The sequence below is a fragment of the Artibeus jamaicensis genome, unplaced genomic scaffold (genome assembly GCF_021234435.1).
Source record: "Artibeus jamaicensis isolate MK-2021 breed Jamaican fruit bat unplaced genomic scaffold, CSHL_Jam_final scaffold_833, whole genome shotgun sequence".
NCBI lineage: Eukaryota > Metazoa > Chordata > Mammalia > Chiroptera > Phyllostomidae > Artibeus > Artibeus jamaicensis.
Window position 1 is genome coordinate 18,325,894 of NW_026522056.1, and position 21,682 is coordinate 18,347,575.

The window sequence follows — 21,682 nt, forward strand, 5'->3', positions numbered from 1 at the left end:
ACTCAGGCACCTTTTTCTTCTTAAGACTATTTTTTAGAGCAGTTTTAGGTTCACGGAAAATAAGATGATACACACTTGCCTAGCTGCCCCCACTATCAACATTCCCTGCCAGGGTGGTGCATTCGTCACAATTAATGGACCTACGCTAACACATCATCTCCCAAAGTCCAACGTTTCCATTAGGGTAGGCTCTTCGTGTTGTACATCCCAGGGGTTGCGACAGGTATACAGGGCCTGGAAGAAGTAAAGCCTGCTTGAATGTGGTTGGTAAGGTAATATGGGTGTACTTCGTTATAGTTTTAATTCAAACATTTCACCTAAAATGTCATATGGTGTGATATTGTTATGTTGCAGAATTACATGCTTATGATTTTATAATAAAAGATTGTGTAATTAAAAAAAGGGGCATTGTTGTTGCTGGACCCTGTATAATGACATGTATCCATCCTTACAGTATCGTGCAGAGTATTTCCCATGCGATAAAAATCCTCTGTGTTCTGCCCGTTCGTCCTCCCCCGTGCACTGCTTGGCAACCACTGATCTTCTTACTGTCTCCATAGTTAAGAGACATACCTTTTCCAGAATGTCACATAGTTGGAATAATACAGTACATTGCTTTTTCCAATTGCTTTCTTTCACTTAGTAATACGCAGTTAAGTCTTCTTCATGCTTTTCCATGGCTGGCTAGCTCATTACTTTTTAGCACTGAATAATATTCTACTCTCTGAATTTACCACAATTTATTTATTCATCTACCAAAGGATATATTGATCACTTCCAATTTATTTATTCATCTACCAAAGGATACATTGATTGCTTCCAAGTTTTAATTATGAATAAAATTCTTAAATATCCATGTGTAGGTTTTTGTGTGGACATGGTTTTCAGCTCTTTTGGGTCAATACCAAGCAGTGTGATTGCTGGACTGTATGGTCAGAGTGTGTGTAATTTTGTAAGAAACTGCCAAAGTATCTTCCAAAGTGTTTGCACCATTTTTCACCCCCACCAAAAGTGAATGAGAGTCCCCACAGCTCCACATCCTCACCAGTATTTGTGATTGTGGATTTTGACGTTGTACTGTTGTATTCTGGTGTTGTGGTGTTTTGGAGTTTGACCAATGAATATGCGTGGAAAGTATCTTGTTTTTCAATTTGTGATTCCCTAATAACATATGATGTGGGCATCTTTTCACTTTCTTATTTGCTATCTAGATATCTTGTTTGGTGAGACATCCGTAAAGATCTTTGGCCCAGATCTTTAATTGGGTTGTTTGCTTCCTCTTGGTTGAATTTTGAGTTGTCTATTTTGGAAACAGTCCTTTATCAGATGTCTGTTTTGCAAATATTTGTTCCCAGCCTATGGCTTGTCTTCTCACTCTCCCAACATTGTTTTTGGCAGAGCTGAAGGTTTTAATATTAATAAAATTCTAGTTGAGCAAATTATACACAGAATGGGGCAAAAACAGGTTTACAATTGTATATGAACCTCAAGAGTTTATCCTTCTATTATTTATTAACTATCATATTATTTTTCCATGTGAACAACTGTAAACCTTTTTTTGCCCTGCCCTGCATCTCATGGGTCTTGCCTTTGCTACAATATCTAAGAAGTCACCACCAGGCCCAAAGTCATCTAGGTGTTCTCTTGTGTTGTTATTTAGGAGATTTGTAGTTTTGCATCTCACATTTAGGTGTATGTTCCATTTTGAGTTAATCTTTGTGAAGATGTAAGATCTGTGTCTAGACTCTTTTTTTTTGCATGAGTATGTCCCATTTTTCCAATACCATTTATCAAAAAGGTATCCTGTTTTTGCTCCATGGGCCATTGATACTTTGTCAATGATCAGTTGACTTTGTTGATGTGGATCTACGTCTAGGTTCTCTATTCTCTTCCATTGATCTGTTTGTCTGTTCTTTCACCAATACCATGGTGTCTTGATGTTGCAGCTTTATAATAATTCTTATGGGTAAGTATTGGCAGTGCTCTGCCCCTGTCCTTCCCCTTCAGTCATGTGTTGGTTGGCCTGGGTTTTTCACCTCTCCATATCAACTTTAGACTCAGTTTCTCAATTGCCATAGATAACTTCCATCATAATACATAATGATAGGAGCAGCATATTCATCAAATAAAATAATAATCTATGAGTGCAACTGTTCAAATAAATAAACAACCAATCAAACAAATAAAAATAAAGGAGATGGGAACACTTTTTCTTACAGTAGAATACCTACTAATCAATACTGGAAAAATGATGGCATTAGAAAGTGATGATTTTCTTCCATCCTAGGATCATTGCTAATCCAGCAAAACCATCACGCATGCTAAAACAAATGGGTAAAAGTCTAATGAAGAAGAGGCAAGTTACACAGTCCCCAGCATCCCCTCACAAATTGTTTCTTAATCACCAAGAGAAAATGATAACTTTATTGTGGATTAACACTAGTAAATACTATCTTAACCAAGTAAAGTAGATTATGATAATGGGGCAAACCATGTGTTGCCTCTTGATACCCTGGAAGGATGCAATGTCTGTTTTTTTGTGTTCCTCTCAAAAATACATAACCTCAACGTAATCATTAAAACTTAGCCCACCCCAGTGGAGGGACACTCTTTAGAGCAACTTTTCCATACTCTTCCAAACTGTCAAAATCAGGAAAGAAGAAAGAAGATTAAGAAACTCTTCCAGATTAAAAGAAACTTAAGAGACATAAAAACTAAATGTGATATATGATCCTGGTATGAAGGCTGCACCTGAAAATAAAGGGGCATTATTGAAACAAGTGTCAAAATCTTAATATGTAATATGAGCGCTGAATTAAATAATAGTTTTGTATCTATGTTTCCTAACAAACAATTTCCTAATTTTGAGCATTTTACTATGAATATATAAGGAAAACTCTTAGGAAATATAAAATAAAACTTTTTGGATAAAGATGCATGATGTCTACAAAGTTATTCTCAAAAGGTTAAGAAAAAATGTATACACAGCTATATACGGTAAAAGAGGGTAGATGATAAAGTAGATGGAGCATTTGAAATGTATGTCAAAATTTAAAGAATGCAAGGAAAGGGTATGTGGAATTCTTTGTACGATTCTTGTAAATTTTCCCTAAGTATAAAATTAGATCAAAATATAAATTTTTAATGTAAAATTTGAAAGGTCACAACTTAGATATTGGAAGCTTTAGTTATAGGAGAGAAAATCTAAATTCAACAGCTGTTATGTGAGGTAAACAAGACAAATCGGAATTCCTGAACTTGACTCAGCATTCGCACAGACTTCCGGTCTGCACAAAATCTCAAACCTGGACCAGAACAGGTTGTGTAAATGTATTCTCTGTGGACAATATGAGCAGTTGTGGAGAAGTGAATAGTAATTGAGCATGAACACAAATAATTTGGGGGACCAAAATCATGAAGAATGAAAATTCGACACAAATTAAACATTGTGGTTGCTACCTCGTTTCAAGAATGTCAGCTACTCAGATCCATTCCTACTCCTCACTTTACCCACCACAAGGAGGAAGAAGAATTATAAACAACACATACTTTGACTTTTGCCTTATATTGTTTTCTTTCCCTATTCACCTTACTAGACACAGTAGTTGTGAGACCTTGGGAAAATTACAGACCTCCCTGAAGCTCAGTTTTTCCCATATAAAACTGGGATAATGAAGTATATTATGTCCAACTTGTCCAAGTGTTGCAGAAATCGTATAAATAAATGTGTGTGAAAATCCATTAGTGCTATAGCATGTAAGATATTATTTCAGTGCCAATAATCATGATCAGTTTTCCCTGGGTTTTAGGCCATTTAAAATCCTACTCACTCTGCAGTGAGAAATGTTAGTAATGGAAGCCAAGTCAAGCGTTTGTCAGGGGAGGACCAGCTTGGAGTCCGCACCAGCTATGTGAGTGGCATGTTGCAAGTCACCTGCAATTTGCCTTGAAGGCAGGTTAGAGAAGACAAACATCAATCACATTTAACTGTAGCTTTTAAGAATGGGTGTCAAGAATACAGTTCATAATAGCACAGTTATTGAAATGTGCGCGGACAGTAGCCTGCTTTGAATGTTATCCTAAGGAGAAGCAAGTCCACGGGTGTGCGCCTCATGCTGGAATGCATGCCCCCTGAAGGCAGGGTCTCTGTGCATCTTGTCCACTGATGTCTATCAAGCACCCACAATAGTACCTGGCACATTTTACAATTGATAAGTATTGTTGGTTGACTGACATACACTTAAAAACTTTTTCAGAAACCTGAAGTGTTGTACTTGCTTTGATTTTTTAAAAAGATTTTATTTATTTATTTTTAGAGAGAGGAGAAGAGAGGGAGAAAGAAAAGGACAGAAACAGCAATGTGTGGTTGCCTCTTGTGCATCCTCTACTGGGGACCTGGCCTGAAACCCAGGCATGTGTCCTCAACCGGGGATTGAACCAGCAACCTTTTGGTCCACAGGCTGGCACTCAATCCACTGAGCCACACCAGCCAGGGCTTAATTTTTAAATTTATTTTGATATTCCCCTACCTAAAAATTGTTCTGAGTCATAGAATGTATATTCAAAGGCTTAAATTTAATTTGACTGTTAAAAAACACATGCACACTAGGAAGAACATCCTTCGTCTTAAGAAATAAGAACACCTGGGCATAAAAGCCATGCTCCAAGAGAAAGGACAGTCCTGGGGGTCAGCCACTAGAGGACGATGTGGGCACACACCCTGCCAGACCCCTCCAGAACCCCCAGAGGGACCTTGACCAGCAGACAGGAATGCTGGCAGGTTTCACTTCTCCAGCTTCTAGCCATTGGTAAGCTCCTCATGGAAAGTTTCACTCCCCCAAACAAGACCAGAATAAGAGCCCATGGGAAAGAGTAGGTCATTGGCAAAGATGAAAGTCAGAAAACTGTGTAAATGTCAATAGTCTTAAGAAGAATAAGATGCAGCCCAGCTGTTTTGTCAGCTGTCAGGGCACCGGAAAAGTGTTGACACTGAATGTATTTGACTCCAGCTATTCCTGAGAAGTACGCTGTAAGTTTCTAGCTGGCAATGAAATTGTGAAATGAGCTCAAGGACTAGGAGCTTGAGTCAAGTACATGAAATAGCAAGGGATTCAGAGTCGTTTGTTGTCATACAAACCAAATCAAAAGGTAAGTTCTTTGAGAATTGTATCACCTATAAAACTGCATGTACCAGAATCTGCAACAAAAAGACATGATCACAACAGCAAATATCCTCGCTGTGGGTCTTTTACAATAAGAGAAGAAACTTTCAGAAAGCAACCTTTCATGAGGAAGACTTCAGTAAGTTCAGATCCACTATTATTTCTTCAATGTTAGCAATATAATAAAACATAAATATTTCTAAATGATCTGAAACTATTGAAAATATTTTTCCAGGGCAATCATTTTTTTAAAGATTTTATTTTTTAGGGAGAGGGGAAGGGAGGGAGAGAAACATCAATGTGGGAGAGATACATTGATTGGTTGCCTCTCAAATACCCCCAGCTGGGGACCTGGCCCACAAGCCAAGCAGGTGCTCTGACTGGGAATCAAACTGGCAACCTTTTGGTTTGAAGACTGGCACTCAGTCCACTGAGCCACACCAGCCAGGGCAGGGCAATCATTTGAACCTAGCAATTCACTGGCTTGGGTTTCTGAATTTTGAGCAATAATAATTCAATCTAATCTTTATTATTCTGAAGAAAGAACTTCTACTCATGGTAAACTCACATGGATTCTCAGTCATTTTATAGAAACAGGTATTTGACATCCATGCAAAAAATGTAAGTTCTTACTATAAAACAGGTACTGTCTGTATTTCAAAAACAAAACACAGTATCTTCCTGCTACTTACAGTCTAGTCAGTGGATACAAACAAGAGAACATCATAGGGTGAAGCTACGATGGGGAAGTTCAAAGAAGTTCATGGGAAGCAGGTCGCAGAGCAGACTAACTAGCCTTGCAGTGGTGTGAACTCATTTTGGAAGGAGTTCCATCTAAGCAGAGCCCTGTGCGGGATCAGCGGGGAAGAGAGGGAGGGCAGGCAGCAGCTGGGTGGGAAATAGCTCCTGGGAGGGCACCATCCATTCAGTTTCCTCTTCTCTGTGACACAGGCCTCAGACTCCATGATCTCTGTGGTCCCATTACACCTAACATTTTATAATGTTCTATCTGAATTTCCAGGTAAAATTGCACTGGAAAATAGAATTCAGTAACTTTTCTCTATAAATTAATTTCACAAACCACTGTCTTCAAGTTATTTAAGTTCTTCTTCCCTTAAAATCAGAGCTTTAATGAAAATAAGGAAGGTTCTAATTATGACATTCAAATATTGATATTTTGTCAAAATAAATATGCAAAGAAGATGTGTTTGTATATACATGAACTTATAATGTCTGAAATTATGGAAATGCTATATAATTTTAATTTTTTGATTTATAGCATAATTTACTTATAGCATATGTTAAGCTGTCTTTCAAAGTATGGTTTTTTTTGTTTTTTTTTTACCAATTTCACATAAAAGCCCAAATAAATTTCAACACAGCCAGGGAGTGGTCAGTCACCACCTGTAAGGCTCTGTCCCGAAGCTCCAGTTACATGTCCTGGCTTAGCGGCCTCCTCTGGTTGAATGTCAGAGCAGTCCTTCAAAATTATCAGAGAAAGGTTACGAGAAAATTTAATTTTCATCTGCAGACTGGAAATAAGAACAAGGGCACACCATGTTCTGAACTTCATGTCTCATTTGTTTCCATTTTTAAAAGACTTAAAATAATGAATTACTCTATTTAATGGGTAGCTCCTCCTCATTTGGTTTATTTTCCATCTGAGAAAGCACCTGGTTTGGATAATGATCTTGAGTTTCATATATTGGTTTCATCATTGTTTGATGTTCTTCTTTATTTAAAAATCACTTTAGGGACAAACTCTTCACAGGCACACACGTGTTTAATTACTAAGTCCATGTAACATTTTTAGCCAGAGCCAAGAGTTCAGTGCTTAATTCTGGATGCAGAACTCAAGCCTCCAGTACATAGATTGTGAGCACAGCATAGGCCCTGAAATAAACACTACACACAGCAAAACCCTAATCAAATATGGTTTCACATATAACACTGCCAGGATGAAGGAACCGACTTCCTCGTCCTGGAGTAATTTGTTCAAGGAGACCCATGCACCTGCACGATGACGTTAGAGTAGCTCGTTTGGTGGGTTTTTTGTAAAGTCTTATCATCAGTGAAAGGTTCACTTCATTCCCCTTGATGTGGGGCTCTGAGGTTTCCAGGTTCCTGAACATAAGATTGGAGACAATCCTGAGAAAAACTGCAATCACTTCCAAAGTGTCTGAGTTTTGACATGCTCCAGTTGCCAAAGCATTTATGCAGACCCATACTTTCAGCCTTTTCACTTTTAGATAAATCTCTAGCATTTGAGGCAAACTGATTTATTTTAACAGGAAAAGACACTGCATAGTTATCTAAATCACTTGATTACTACGTTGCCTTAAGAATGACTACCTTTCTGTGGTAGTCATTTATGCAAAATATAAATTTTAACTGTAATAAATGTAAGTATTATTTAGATGTATTATACCATTGTATTGTAAATTTGAAATAATATATTTTAATCAAACTTGAAAACCAACATTAGCATAAATGAACACTTAATTACCTGGCAATAGCAGACGAGAGCTGGGCCCTAGTGGTCGTCACCTGGTGAATGCAGTGTTTTAACTGGCTCTCTGTACACTCAGCTAGAGTCTGCACCTGACTCTGCATAGCCGGTATTTCTGTTCATGCCTGAGATGATTCTTTTTAACTCTAAGTATTTGGAAACACAGATATAATTATCTCGAAAGAGTAAAAGTAATTTCATAGAGATGTCTGTATACAGGTTGATTGAAACCCACTAACCACCCCAGGAAGGGAAGGGAGGTTGTTAAACCCCTTTGTGACTAAAAGGTTGGTACATTTTTTGCCATTTGTGGCTAAAAATTTCTTTTGACCATTGCCACCAAGGACTTGCCCCCTTCCCTACCCCAAAAAACACAGAAAAAAAACTTTAAAAGGTTAAACAATTTTCAGACCAAGCTATTACTAAATTCTTCTGTGGCTTTGCAGTGTAAATACAACATGTTCACATGCATGTTACAGAAACATTTAAATAGTTTTAATTTATCTGTTCCTGCAGTTATTCACACTGTCTTCTCTTATTGAAGTGTTCCAAAAATAAGACAAAAGCAAAAACTGGTGGTTCTATAATGCAGTTCAGTCCAGTCTGATAGCCTGCCCTTAGCTCTTCAGACATATTCACCCTCCAAGGCACTTTTTCCCATGAATTCTGGCCCAATACAAGAATTTGCTCAATGTTCAAGGTTACCAATACCAACCAATTAGAGCTGGCAAGAAGTGAAACTGGTGTGCCATCCTGCTAAGCTTCTGCATGTATGTACACTGACCTGCCTTATGTTCTGCTGGATTTCTCTAATGGCTCCTTTTGGTGCTGAGCTTTCCATCTGTTCTGAAGCTTGCCCTTCTGTTTGGTTATCTGCCCTTAAAGCAATTTCCCATCCAACACCTGACAATCTGGGGTTACAGCCAGAGACAGGGGTATATACTGGTCTACTAGGCATTACTACCAGACACCTACTGGGTCTGTCCATATGGACATTTCATTTCACAGGAGAAAGTGCTAAAAGTCAAAGAAGGTAACATACTAGGTGGCTGCTTAAAATACCAAGTTATTTTTGTTTTTTCCTTAGTAAATAAGGAACATCGCTAATGAGCATCTTCCTAAGGGTTTTGCAGCACCAAAAGACTGTTGTTAAAATGCTCCTTGGGTTAAATCTCTTTAGGTTATATTAAGATTATCTACCTTTTCCATGAGTTTCCAAATCTTCAATTTTTTTGCTCTTATCTCAACTCTTCACAATTTCTGTACATTCTTCCTAAGTTGTAGAGCTCACAATCGAGCAATTTCTTTAGTAAATAAGAGCATTAGGAAGAAATGTTCTTATCTATAAGAGCATTAGGAAGAAAACCTCTTTTTTATTTTATATGAGCTCTTTATTAAAATATACATTAAAAAGATATACCAATAGTAACTGACAGCTCTTTGAATTTTTCACAGGAGTGAATGCACATATCTAATGGGCACTCAGACCAAGAAACAAAACATGAACAGAACTCCAGAACACCCTTTTCTCCCTCTCTCAGTCACCCTCTACCCAAGGAACTCACTATACTTCTAATGTAAACATAAATACAAATGTGGTTTTGATATTATAATTGAACAATACTGGTTCTTTCGTGTTTGCCTTCTTTTTCTCAACTTCCTGGCTGCAAAGTGTATCCATAAGACTGCATGTAGTTGCACGTCGGTAATTTGCATTGCTATACAGCATTCAACTATATAAATGTACCATATGTTAAAAACTGTAGATGCACAAGTGAATACTTTCTAGTTTGGAGCCAGTTACAAACATTTCTCTATATGTCTTTTGGTGTGCATAAAGCAATCATTTTTTATGAGTATTTCACCTAGGAGTGAAATTGATGGGTATGCTTATGTTCAACTCCTGCAGTTACATTTTTAGAAAGATTATTTGTTTTGTTACTCTAGTGCCATTCTTGCACGATTGATGATTATTACATTACTCTGAGGCTATTCTACAGCAGAAAACAGCTTTGAGTGAGCACAGATGCTTGAATCACTGTCAGCATGAAAACAAGGCTATGACAATTGAGAAAGGGCTCACTCATTTTTAGACAGGAAGATTTGCTAGTAGCAAGTCTGAGTTGCTATTCCTTGTTTCCCAAATAGGATAAAAAGTTCTTGCCACTAAATGGAGGGTGAACACATCTATAAGAATTAAACAGTGAGATATTGTCAGTAAAGGCCCTGGAAATTATATAAAATCAGAAATTATTTAAGTCAGACTGGGTAGTCGTCATTGTCAAAAAGACTGTTACTGGTCTTGAAGTCAGATACATGTGCACAACTGGCAACTTGCTTGTTGTTACCAGTGAGATATGCAAGAACAAAAATGGAGCTGTCAAGGTCAAGTCACCGACCTTTGGCCATGGATCATGCTGGAATTCCTCAGAGGACCAGGAGAACCTGGTGGAAGCCTATTGCTTTAAGGTTCTAAGTCCAGCAGGGTCATGCTGAATTGTAACACGTGTGAGGTTGGTTTCAAATAGCAAAATCACAAAATTTGTCCCTGACTCAACCCTTCTCCATGACCACACTCTGTAATCTTTCCTTGCCAAGGCCTTGCTTTCTCCTTCTGCCTTCCATTTGCACTAGTTCCATTTCCAGACATGCTGCTGGGTCTACTGTCTCCTGTAGTGTCTGATGGGCTACTTTATATTTGTCATCTCCTGATTGGCCATTTCTATCTTGCCCCCCCCACATACGCATACACAATAATAATAAATTCCCTTCTTCATTTAATAGGCTCTGCTATGTGCCAGGAGTTGGGCTAAACACTAAATAGCTCTGACTCCTTGGAGCTTAGACACAGCCTAGTTTGACTGAGAGAGAAGGGCAGGGTGCAAACCACTGTCAATCTGTCTTTGAGAGTGAGAGGCGGTCAAAACAGAAAACAGACCCTCAGTGCCTTGAGTAACTTGGTTTCCACAGCCCTGGAATCTGGGTATTGAGTTCCAGACTCCCAGTGTCTAATATTCTGAAATCAAGAAAAGGCCATGACAGCACAGAACACACCTTCCCCACCACTTTCTCCTTTGATTTTGCAAACTGTCCCCCAAGGCTGCCAGCACTGAAAATGAGGACAGTATTTATGACAACTTTCCCAAGAAAGAAGGGGCTTGCTGCAGCCTTGCTCCCTGGCTGGTAGCCTTCCTCTGTCAGAATTAAGCAGACCAGGGGGAAGGGTCCTCATTTGTCCTGATGTAGGGTGTCAGATAGAAATGCTTATCTTTCAGCTTGTCAAGATTTTAGTGCTCAGAGAGTAACACAAGGTAAGCAGTATACTTTAACAGACATTTTGTTTGTTTGTTTGTTTGTTTGTAACAACCCATTTCTGCCTAGGCATGGCACACATCCCAGTTCCATTTCCCATTTCCAAAATGCAGAAGTCCCTCATGTATTTGCAATTTAAGGAGGAAAGGTTAAAAAATTGGGTCACAGGATGAAATGTTCATTGGAAAGAATAGAGCAGTTATAGGTCCTGAGAAGAGAAATGACATGTGAAAGATGCTATGAAGTATCTATACATGGTTTACTGATAGACTTGGAGTATTTTGTCTCATGAGAACCGGGGATTCAGAAGGTGATCACCTATTCAATTTCATTACTTTATAGGAAATTATGGACTCCAAAACACTGTAAGTTTCTACAGTCAAGATGTAGCAAAACCAAGAGTCTGTATTTTTTCATCTACTTTATCACTCTGTCCACTGATAGGTGTGTTTTCCTGAAAAACCCTCCTTGGCGTATTCCCTGCTGTTGTAAACATTTCAAAATGTTCCAGAGCTGTTTGTTTTACTGACCATAATGAACATAAGTGAATTTTTTTGAAGATGTGGACTGTCACTGTGTAGTAAGAACATTTGGGGGATATTATTAACGCTCAGTAGAACTGACATAAAAGATGAAGGAAACTGGGCTAAATCTATACTGATCTGACAATATTAGCTGTAATTTCGGAAGTTTCCAAATTCCTCCCATGTTTCCTTATGATTTTTCCTCCTGAGAATGAAACTCAGAAAAATATACAGGTAATAAAGAAATCTGGTTATTTTAATGTACTTTTAATTACAGAGCATCAAAGGTAAAAAGAAAACAATAGCTGTGTTCCAGGAAATTTGATTTTTAGAGGAAAGGTACTGTGGAAAGTTATAGTTAGAATGACTTTCACCCATGGAAGTTGGAGTACCCGACAAACTTACTCCAGGATCTCTCACAGAAGAACGTGGGTATCTAGCCAGAAAAGTGAGTTTCAGTAGCTGTATTAAGTTTAGTAAAACTAGAAATCATATACATATGAAGTCATCTTAGACGGAAAAGTTCCATCATTTTCCTTGTAATAGGATATTATTGTATTACATCCCTAGTTCTCTTTAGAGCTACTCAGCTTTTAATATGTAACCAATTAAAATCTGTTAGTCCAAGACTTCTGCCACAGGTCATGTTGGAAATTTATGAGAAAAATCTGGAAATTGTGTTCAAAGTAAGCAATACCAGAAGAACTGTGTTATATATGGAGAGACTAAATGCTTTGAATACTGAAACTTCCCAGAATTCCATGAAGGCAGAAATTAAAGGAATCTCGGTGATATAGCAAGGAGCCACCACCGCGTTTTCCTTAGAGGACTGGTTTTATATAAAACCAACAGGCTGAAAGTGAAAGAAATAGAGATGGCTTCCTAAAACAGACACATTTTGTTCATATGTTGTAGAGGCTTTTCTGTGCATTACTTTTAGTCTTCAGGAAAGAAGAACACTTCCATGAACCTCTATTAAAACAAGAAGTGTCTAAGGCGTGTCTGATAGATTCCTACAGGCAAGTGGTGAGGAATGGGAAGAGCAGGATCTGGCCTAGAAAACCTAATTTCATTTGCTTCTGCAAAACCCTGGTCTTCACACTAATTGCCAGATCCCACTGACCTCATCCCCTGGGGACTGCAGCTCCGTTGGGACTCCTGGGTTTATTGTCTGCACCCCTAAACCCAGTATATTTTAGGGGGTCCAGGTACCACTCCGCAAAGCTAGCGTAACCGTTACCGAAACTGGGGCAGGGGCGGAAAACAGTACCAATGTTACACGTACTTTCTCCTAACAGTGATTCCGACTGTGCAACAAGCAACTACTGTAGTGACAAGAGTAAAGATGACACAATACACATTGATTCACTTTACATTGAATCAATTAAGGGTACCCTTACAATTAAGGGTAACTTTCAAGACAGTTCTGCTTGGTGGAATTCAGGGAATCACAGGTATGGTTTTTTGTGTGTCTTTTCTTATATATTAACGGAAACTACAAAACAGCATTCGCTTTCTTCCATCAAAAGTCCAGAAGTTTTCATCCTATAGTCACAACACCCCTCAACTTAACTTGCCATTTTTATAACTTAAGCTAGCCTGTAATACCTCATTTTTGTTGGACTCTTCAAGATACAATCGCAGATTATTCGTGACCCTGTGTCACAACATTAGAAAGACCGTTTGGGGACCTTTCTCCGCGGGGCCCCAGGCGCGACGGCGGCGGGTTGGCGGAGCAGCGCCCCGACACCCCCGTAAACGGGGTCCGGCGTGCGACCGGGCTCAGCCTGCGGCGCCCCGCGCTCGCTGTCAGGTGCCGCACCGGGCAGGCGCAGTTATTTCTGCCCGCGGGGCGGGTGCGGGGCGAGGTAGCAGCCGCCTTCTCTTCCAGGCTTTCGGTGGCCGAAGACCCGACCTCCCGCACAGACAGCGGCCCCCCAGGGTCCCCGGGCCACGCGTCCGCGAGGGTCGCCCTGGCACCCGCGCAAGCCCGACGCGCCGACTTCTCGCGAGGTTTCCCCACCCCTCGCCCGCCCCCTCCGGGCTCCGGGGCAGGCTGCGCCCGCTATGGCTGCGCTGAGGAGGCTCTTCTGGCCGCCGCCTCGGCTCCCGCCTACTCCCTGCCCGCATCACCCGCTCCCCGGACCGTGGGGGCGTCCCGTGGGTGCAGCTCCGGGCCCTCCCGGCCGGCCGTTCTCCTGCCGCGAGGAGGAGGAGGCGGCGGCCGCGGCTGGGGCGGCGCGGAGGCGGCGGCGCTGGGGGGAGCTGAGCATCGCCGCGGCCGCCGGCGGGGGTCTGGTCGGCCTCGTGTGCTACCAGCTGTACGGGGACCCCAGGCCGGACTCCCCGCGGGCGCCGACCTCCGGGTGCCCCTCCGAGAGCGCGGACGCGGAGCTGGAGGACGCGCCCCGCGGGCGGGGGCTGCTGCCCATCCCGGTCGCCGCTGCCAAGGAGACGGTAGGTGCGCGTGTGCGCGCCGCCCCGACCCGCCGGTGACGTCCGAGGGTAGGGCCGCCGGGTGTTGGCGCCACCTGAGTGCGGGGCGGGGCGACAGCCGCGCGCGGTGCTACTGAGGCTTAGAGCCCCCTTGACGTCGGAGGCTGTCGCCGTGTGAGCCCTGCGGCCGCGGGCAGGGACCTCCGGGGACCGAGAACGAGACCCAGGCCGGGCGACCCTGGCTGTGTGTGCGTGTGTTCACCCAGATGCTGGGAAGACAGACGGTGCTGTCCTGATGTGTGAGAGCCTTAAGGGTCGCTGTCGCTACCACCTATCCGCTATCCGCTGTCCGCTATCAACGGACAGCCCAGATCAGGACAGAACAAAACAAAAACCTAAGGGAGAAGTCAAGGGCATGACAGGCAGAAAGTGGAGGGTTGCATTTGTTGCAGGAAGGATCTCCCGAGCCGAGGGGGCATGAGGATCCAAAAGATGTTAATGTACGGAAGTGTATTAGTCATAGCTGTGTGGCCTCCGTAGTATTATAGGTCGGAAAGAACAAAGATAATAGATTGGAAAAGAAAAGGAAAAAATTGTTCAAAAAGATTATATCCCACCCACCCCCCAAAGTAGAATCTCTTAAATAAGGGACAAGTGAGAAGATGGATAGGGAAGGAAACACAGGGAGCTGAATGAGGCTGACTGCTACAGAGGAAGTGCAAATGGAAATGTTCAGGTATCACTGTGTATTTCACGTAAGGTACATGAGTCTAAACAAGGCAAGAGTGAGTCCCAGGGGCACGATGTTTTTGTTACCGCAGTATATTTAATAGTAACGTAAATGATCAGGAAAATCGCCTGGGGATATTTTCCTTGCAAGACTAGAAGAATGTGAAAGGTTCAGAAGACAATAACTTAGAAAACAGGCAACTAGTCTATTTTTAACTTTAATGAAATTTATGTACGCTTTAATTCTTCTCCCATATGGACAGTGGTGATCTGATGCTGTCGGTGCTTCATTTATATGGGCGGAGGTCATTGGTGTATTTAGGTCAGGGAATCTACTTTGTGGACCTTCCAGCAGCAAATTACATTAAGTCCTTTTCTACAGTGAAACTTAAAATCCTAGCAAATGCCTTCGACCTTTATGTCTCCAACCTTCACATACATACATACATACATACATACATATATTAAACTTGTGGCCCGATTGACCGAGACAGAACTTTTAACCAACCACAGTTGATCTGGGAACAGAATTGGAACATAGGAAACAACCAAATAATAGTGTTTTGTTTTCTTCTTTTTAAAAGTTATTTTACTTTTAAAGTTGAGAGACAGTCTCATGCACATTCGGAATGCCAGGACTCTGACTCCACCACTCACCGATTGTATTCCATACTTAACCTCTCAATGCCTGATTCCTCACCGGTAAAAGGAGATTGATAGTGTCTTCCTTGTAGAGTTAGGAGTATTAAATGAGGGAATACAGTTTTAAAAAGAATGGTACCCTGGCATGTAGTAAGCACTCAATTTGTTTTACTTTGTTTCATTCATTTATGTACTTATGGATCTATTCACTTACATTATTATTGCTTATTTATGAAAATACCTGTACATAGTTTTAGAAGTCAACTAATATTAAAGTCCCGTGTCTTACCCTTTCCAAGTCTCCAGTTATACATTCTGATCATTATTTCTTTTGTATTTGAACTTTTTCTACCTTTGAAAACTTCTCTTTATAATCTTTTCTTTAAGAGGTAATCTGAAAGAGATAATCTCAAATGAGATCATCTTCCCTTTATCCCTGCTGTTTGAAAACTTCATAATGATGTGCATTGGTGTGGGCGTTTTTTCATTTATTGTGCTAGGAACTTGAAGGCCTTTTCTGTATGGAGATTAATGCCTGAAATTTCTGTACTCTTTTCTTGTATTATTTCTTTGACAATTTTCTCTGTTTTCTTTTTCTGAAACCTCTTTTAGTCTGGTTACATCTTCTGACAGATCCTAACCTAATTCTAATCTTTCTTATATCCCAGCTACTTAATCTTTTTCTTGCTTTGTTTTTATGGGCAATATCTTTATCTTCAGAGATGACTTTATCTTCTAACTTTTCTATGGAATGTTTATCTCAGTTATCCAGATTTTTTAAATTCAAAGAACTCTTCTGTGTCCTCTGCTGTTCAGTGTTACAACATTCTATTTTGTTTCATGATCACTGCATTTCTCTTTTTACTATAAGGATATGAATTATAGTTTTGCTTTTAAACTGCCTTATGCTCTGTGCATTGTGTTGTTTCTTCCCCAATGGCCTTGAATGTTTTTTATGTTTGATTTTCTATGCTTTTATTTTCATTTTGGAGTATCCCCCCCCCAACATATCTGTGGTTGTTGCCTATCTCTATTTGAGACCCCTCTGAAGCTCTTGGTACAGAAGTGTGGCTTGTGGGTGATCTGGGCTTTTCCTGAGAGTAGCATCCAAATTTCAACATTTTATAAATCTTCTTCTGTGTTGTCATTGAGCTTCTTCCAAGAAGGAGCAGTGGGAGGTGCAGCCATCTGTACAGAGGCACATGTGCACACGTGTGTGAGAACGCATGTTGGGGGAGTATCCAGTGACCTATTGTACTTACATATTGTTTTCCGATCCTGTTTCCAGCCCCACAACTCTCTCTGCCAGCACAGCTCCCTGTGTTCCGCAGGCCTCCTCCTCTCTGAGGTCTGCTGCCCAAATTAGCTCACCTCCATCGGTACCCTTCACAGTGCCCAGGTTGTGCCTCTGCTCCCTGGGTGGATTGCCGCCCCTCCGTCTCTTCAGGTCTGTGAGAAGTCGATGAACGCTCTTGAGTGTTTCAGTCTCCTCTCCTTTTCTCCTTCTTAGTTCTTGTGTGTGTATACATTTTTTTAGATAATCCATTGTGATTTTAATGTGGTTTTGGGAGGAAGAGGTTGAGAGAAACTCACAAGGTCAATCTGTCATTTTTCAGGAATATTTTAAACTTGTGTTGCCACTTCATTTATTAGGCTTATTTGATTTTCCTGAAGTGGTAGAAATGGTTTCTTTTGATGTTTAAAACTATAACTAAGAACCCTTGATTTATTAAAGCCTCTTTTAAGTGAGCAGCATATCACATTGAATGTGGCCTGGCATTTAAACTCACCTGTGTGTGTTATGAGACTAAGGTAACCGACAGCAGTGTGCAACACTGACCTACAGACGTGCAGGCCTGTTACCAGAGCCTGGAAGATCTTGGTTGCAAAGACATTGCCTGTGACCTTCCTGACTCTGTCGTATACTTCCAGATGAGGGCTTTGTGTGGCTGTTTGGTAATTGTCTGTCTTCTCTGCTCGTCTTAGCCCTTTAGGGAGAGGTGTTGTGTTGGTTTTGACCACCTAGGTGTGCATCATCTCATCATTGCCTGGTCTGGGGCTTAGCCTTGATAAATATTGTCAGAACAATGAGCTTATGCCAAATATCTGCGTGGGACATGCACATGGAAAAGGCACAGCAACATTCTGTGAAAATTAATAGTTTAATATTTTGTTTGGCTAACATAGTTATTTATAGCATTAGAATTGGGAAAACTTCAGTTAAGGTCAAAATTCCAGGCTTTGGGAAACCAAATCATGTGACACTGTGTTTATTTTAATTGTGCAAGTTTCACTTGCCAATTTTTTTTGTAAACATGGCCTTGAATGTTATTAATATTATAAGGAAATGCTGAAAAGATTCTATTTAGAACTTTACAGTTTTAGCCTTAAAGTATTATTTTTATTCGTGGAAAAAATTTTTGTTCTATGACTGCCTTTTTGTTTTAGGTCCATTATTAATCTACTAGATTGCTTAAATAACACACTTTAATCCACTGTTTTACTTACTGAGACCACATGATATATTTTATGATTTGTTTATCTAAAGAAGTTTTTAGCAACTTAATTTAGTTTTACTCTCAAGTGGAAAACAATAATATTTGTATTTCTTTTGCATATTTCTATAACACTTGCTAATAATCATGCATTTTTAAGCTTCTTTCATTTTATATCTTTTCCAGCCTCTTTTCTAAGGTAGCACATTTTGAGACATGAGGTTATGCTTATTCTTTGCAGAATATTGAAGAATATGCCAGATGTATAAATATAGAAAAGTCCTAATTTTTTACAGAGTGAGGGAAGTGACATAGATGTGAGACTGAACATAGGCTAACTCTCTGTAGAATAACACTGTTGTACAAGAATCTGAACTAGGTGATCCCCTTTTTTGGTTTTCCGAATCACTCTCTGACAAGTAAATCCACTAGATTCTACGTGCATTCCAACTAGTGGCCTGACCAAGTTATAGAGTCACACACAACAATTTGAGTGTAGAGTTTTTTCTAAGTAAATCACAGAATAAAATGTGGATGAATTTGAAAATAATATTTCTTTTTCTGGTTATACAAAACCAGGAATTATAGAAATGCATGCATTTCTGGGTTACAATGAAAGCTAGCATTTTGTGGGTGTCTTTTTACTCAGGTTCACAGAAGGAATCTGGAAATAAAACTGTTATGACCTTGAACGTAAATTTAAAAAATTTCTCATCTGTAATTCTCTTCCAGGACTTAGAAATGATCAAATAATGCATAGTAATCAGTTTGAATGAAGGTATATAACAGGTCCCCCACCACCTCGGTCTGTGTAATTTCCACATTAAAAAACAAAGTTAAAAACACTGAATTGTATTTTGAAATGGAATTAAGGTAATAGTATTTCGGTTTAATGTAACTTGCTACTTGATTGTCATGTTCTCACATATAATTCTGTTTATATAATTTTGGGCTGCACTGTTTATGAATACTAAGTGTAGTGGCACTGTTACTGATTGAATATATAATTTATCTTTAGTAATTTTTGAAAATGAATGCCACTTTTAATTTAATGACTAAATAACACATTTTGGATATTAAAACAATTATATTAACCCTAATTGATGAAGCTGCTTTGAGAGAGGTTTCACTTATCCCCCTTTAGCACAAAACCTTGGTATCTCATAGATTTTAATACATTTTTTAATGACAAAATGAATGAATTCTACATCCAGAAATTAATTGTAATATTTTTATTATTATAGTTCTTTAGCAATCTTGCTTTTACCAAATTATCTCATCCCTGCTTCACAAGGGAAGTGGTGCTATAGCAGTGAGAAGTTGCTGGATTGGAAAGAGATTTGGGAGGCAGGATCAACAGGATTGGTGTTGCTTAGATTTCAGGAGAGGGAAGTGGAAGAGTCTAGGGTGATATTCAAGTTTTCGTCTTGGGCTGCTGGGTGGACCATGCAGCAGTGCACGGAGACTGGGTCCTCAGAGAATAAAGCTGGAAGTGTCACGGATGGTGATTTTTGAGCTTGCACAATGGATCAAGGTGTCTTTTGGACAGCTGAAGTGAATTCCAGGTGGATACATAGGTCAGAAGCTCAGAAGAGAGATCTGTACTGTAGGAATAGACTTGGGAAGACATCAAGTGTTAAAAGTCAGAATGGATGCCATTGTTCAGAATATGTAAAACGACAAGAGAAAGGCACCTAGGAAGAGAGCCCTGGCCAGCATCAGTGATTTAAAAGACTGACAGAGGAATGGACCTCTATACAAAGCCGAGAAGGTAAAAGAAAGAAAGGCACGGGAAAGCCAGGAGAGTCATGGAAGCCAACAAAAGTTGGTACGTCAAATATGAAGTGGTCAGTTACAGTGACCGCTGCCAGAGGAGGGGCACTGAGATAAATAGAAAGTGTGGAGTTTGCATTAAGGAGGCTGTGGTGATCTTGGTGAGATCTTGGAAGTGATGATCAGATAGTGGGATAAGTTGAGAGTAAAGGAAAGAAAAAATGAGGCAGACAAGATGAGGTGACAGCCTTTCATGAATTTGGCCATGAAGGAAGGGGAGGAGAGAGGGCCATAGCTTAAGGGACATAGAACTGACTCATTCATTCGTTCATTCATTCACTCCAGATGAAAGACCCTCACATATGCCTAAATGCTAAAAGAATGAAGAGGAACACTAAACCTGAAAGAAAGAGGATTATTTGTTTGTCCAGGACCCAGGTGGAGATGGGAGATGCAGGTGGAAGCACAGGGAAGAGGTTAATTTTAAATAATGGGAGCAATGCCATTTTCAGCCCAATAGGAGAAGGATGGGAGGAAGCAGACAGTGTACATTCTTACTGGTAAGTAGTTGAGGGGGTTCTTGCCTGATGGCTTTCATTTTCTCTGTGAACTAGAGAGAAGATAATAGAAATTTTTGGAGATTTAGGGGAGAGGAGAAGGTTGAAATAGCTATTAAAAATGTTAAAAACCATCAAATCTTTTAATTTGCTTCCGTTTTGTATTTTTAAGATTGAATATGAATTTTTAAACGAGAAAGTGAATTTTTAGTTTACTCATAAAATGTAATTTGTCAGTATTTTTACATGGTCACAACTTTTGTTTATATTATACTTTTTTTGAGATGTGTAAACTTGGTAATATGATCCAATTAGTACTTTTTTTTACCCATGATGTAATATTGAACTGATACAGCAAATACACCAGACTTATACTACAGATTTTACTCTTTTGCTAAAACTTGACAGGCAAGTTTAAACTGGAGAATGTTACTTCTCACTGATCTTCTGTAACTGTTGTGCCTAACACTGAGAATTTGAGTAATTTTATTTTGTGTTGTGTAAACATTTTTGTGTTGGAGGAAAATGTATTTAAAAACATCAAACAAGTTCTATCTATGGCATTATTTATCTAGCATGTGAGACAGTGCATGGTCATTTGTGTACTGCACAGAATTTTCTAAATATATTTATTACTTTTTCACCTTTCACTTTCTGTAACCCTTACTCCTTTATTTTCTCATGTGTTGATAGATTGTATAAGCTAAGTAAAATATGGAACTTTAGAACAAGCATTTAATTGACTAGCATCATGAATGTTTGCTCATTAAAGAATTATTTTTCTAAATTGGGAAAGTAGAATACTTTCTCCTTGTAGAATACTTTCTCCTTGTTTCTTCATTCACTAAATTGCCTTTTAACCATTTTAATAATCAACTCTAACCTCAGAATTTAGACATAGGAAGTGTATATAAAAGAATTTCATATAATTCTATTTTTTCTGCTTTCTGATAAGGATGACATTTATTCAATTGATACTGTAAGCATTGACTAGGTAACATATTTGGATTATCTCTTTCTCTGGAAGGAATATAATGTATTGTCCAAACTTCTTGCAACAATTCAAAGTGACTATTTTCTAATAGGCTTCACATCATGTCAGAAAGGCTCTCACAGGTTACGTCCAGTTCACACTAGCTCCAGCCTGGTACTTCCATCCAAATAGGATCGCTTAAACTTCTTACAACCACTTTAAAGTTATTCTACTAATCTAAAGATGGAATGTGATTTATAGTTCTCTGTAACCGTACAAGCACATTTACGCATTGTCTCAGGAGATTAAGCAAGGGTTTGAGATATCACTGCCATCAAGATCAGAATGGAACCCTGAGGACAACAGGAGGCAGCTTTTGAATGGAGGGCTCGTGGTGAATGGAGATCAGTGCCACTCGAACTTTCACCCTTCAGTCTCTGTTCTCACATGGCTTCCTCTAGACTGTTTCCTGTCCAAGTAGGTGGATCACAGCAGGATTTTATGTCCACAGTGGGAATGCAGTCTCAGTACCCACTTGGTCCAGCACTGTGCAGATGTGCTAACACGCGT

At 39.8% G+C, this 21,682-nt stretch overlaps 1 protein-coding gene across 2 annotated transcripts in view; it reads left to right on the forward strand.

Annotated features, from left to right (window-relative positions):
* Positions 1–13,538: 13,538 nt before the first annotated feature.
* The window catches only part of MICU3 (mitochondrial calcium uptake family member 3), a 74,196-nt gene continuing 66,052 nt past the window's right edge, over positions 13,539–21,682 (forward strand). For both annotated transcript variants that reach the window (XM_037128761.2, XM_053659923.1), the window contains exon 1: positions 13,539–13,964. In XM_037128761.2, the coding sequence (XP_036984656.2) occupies positions 13,575–13,964 (390 nt within the window). In that variant the 5' untranslated portion in view covers positions 13,539–13,574. The remainder of the gene's footprint in view (positions 13,965–21,682) is intronic.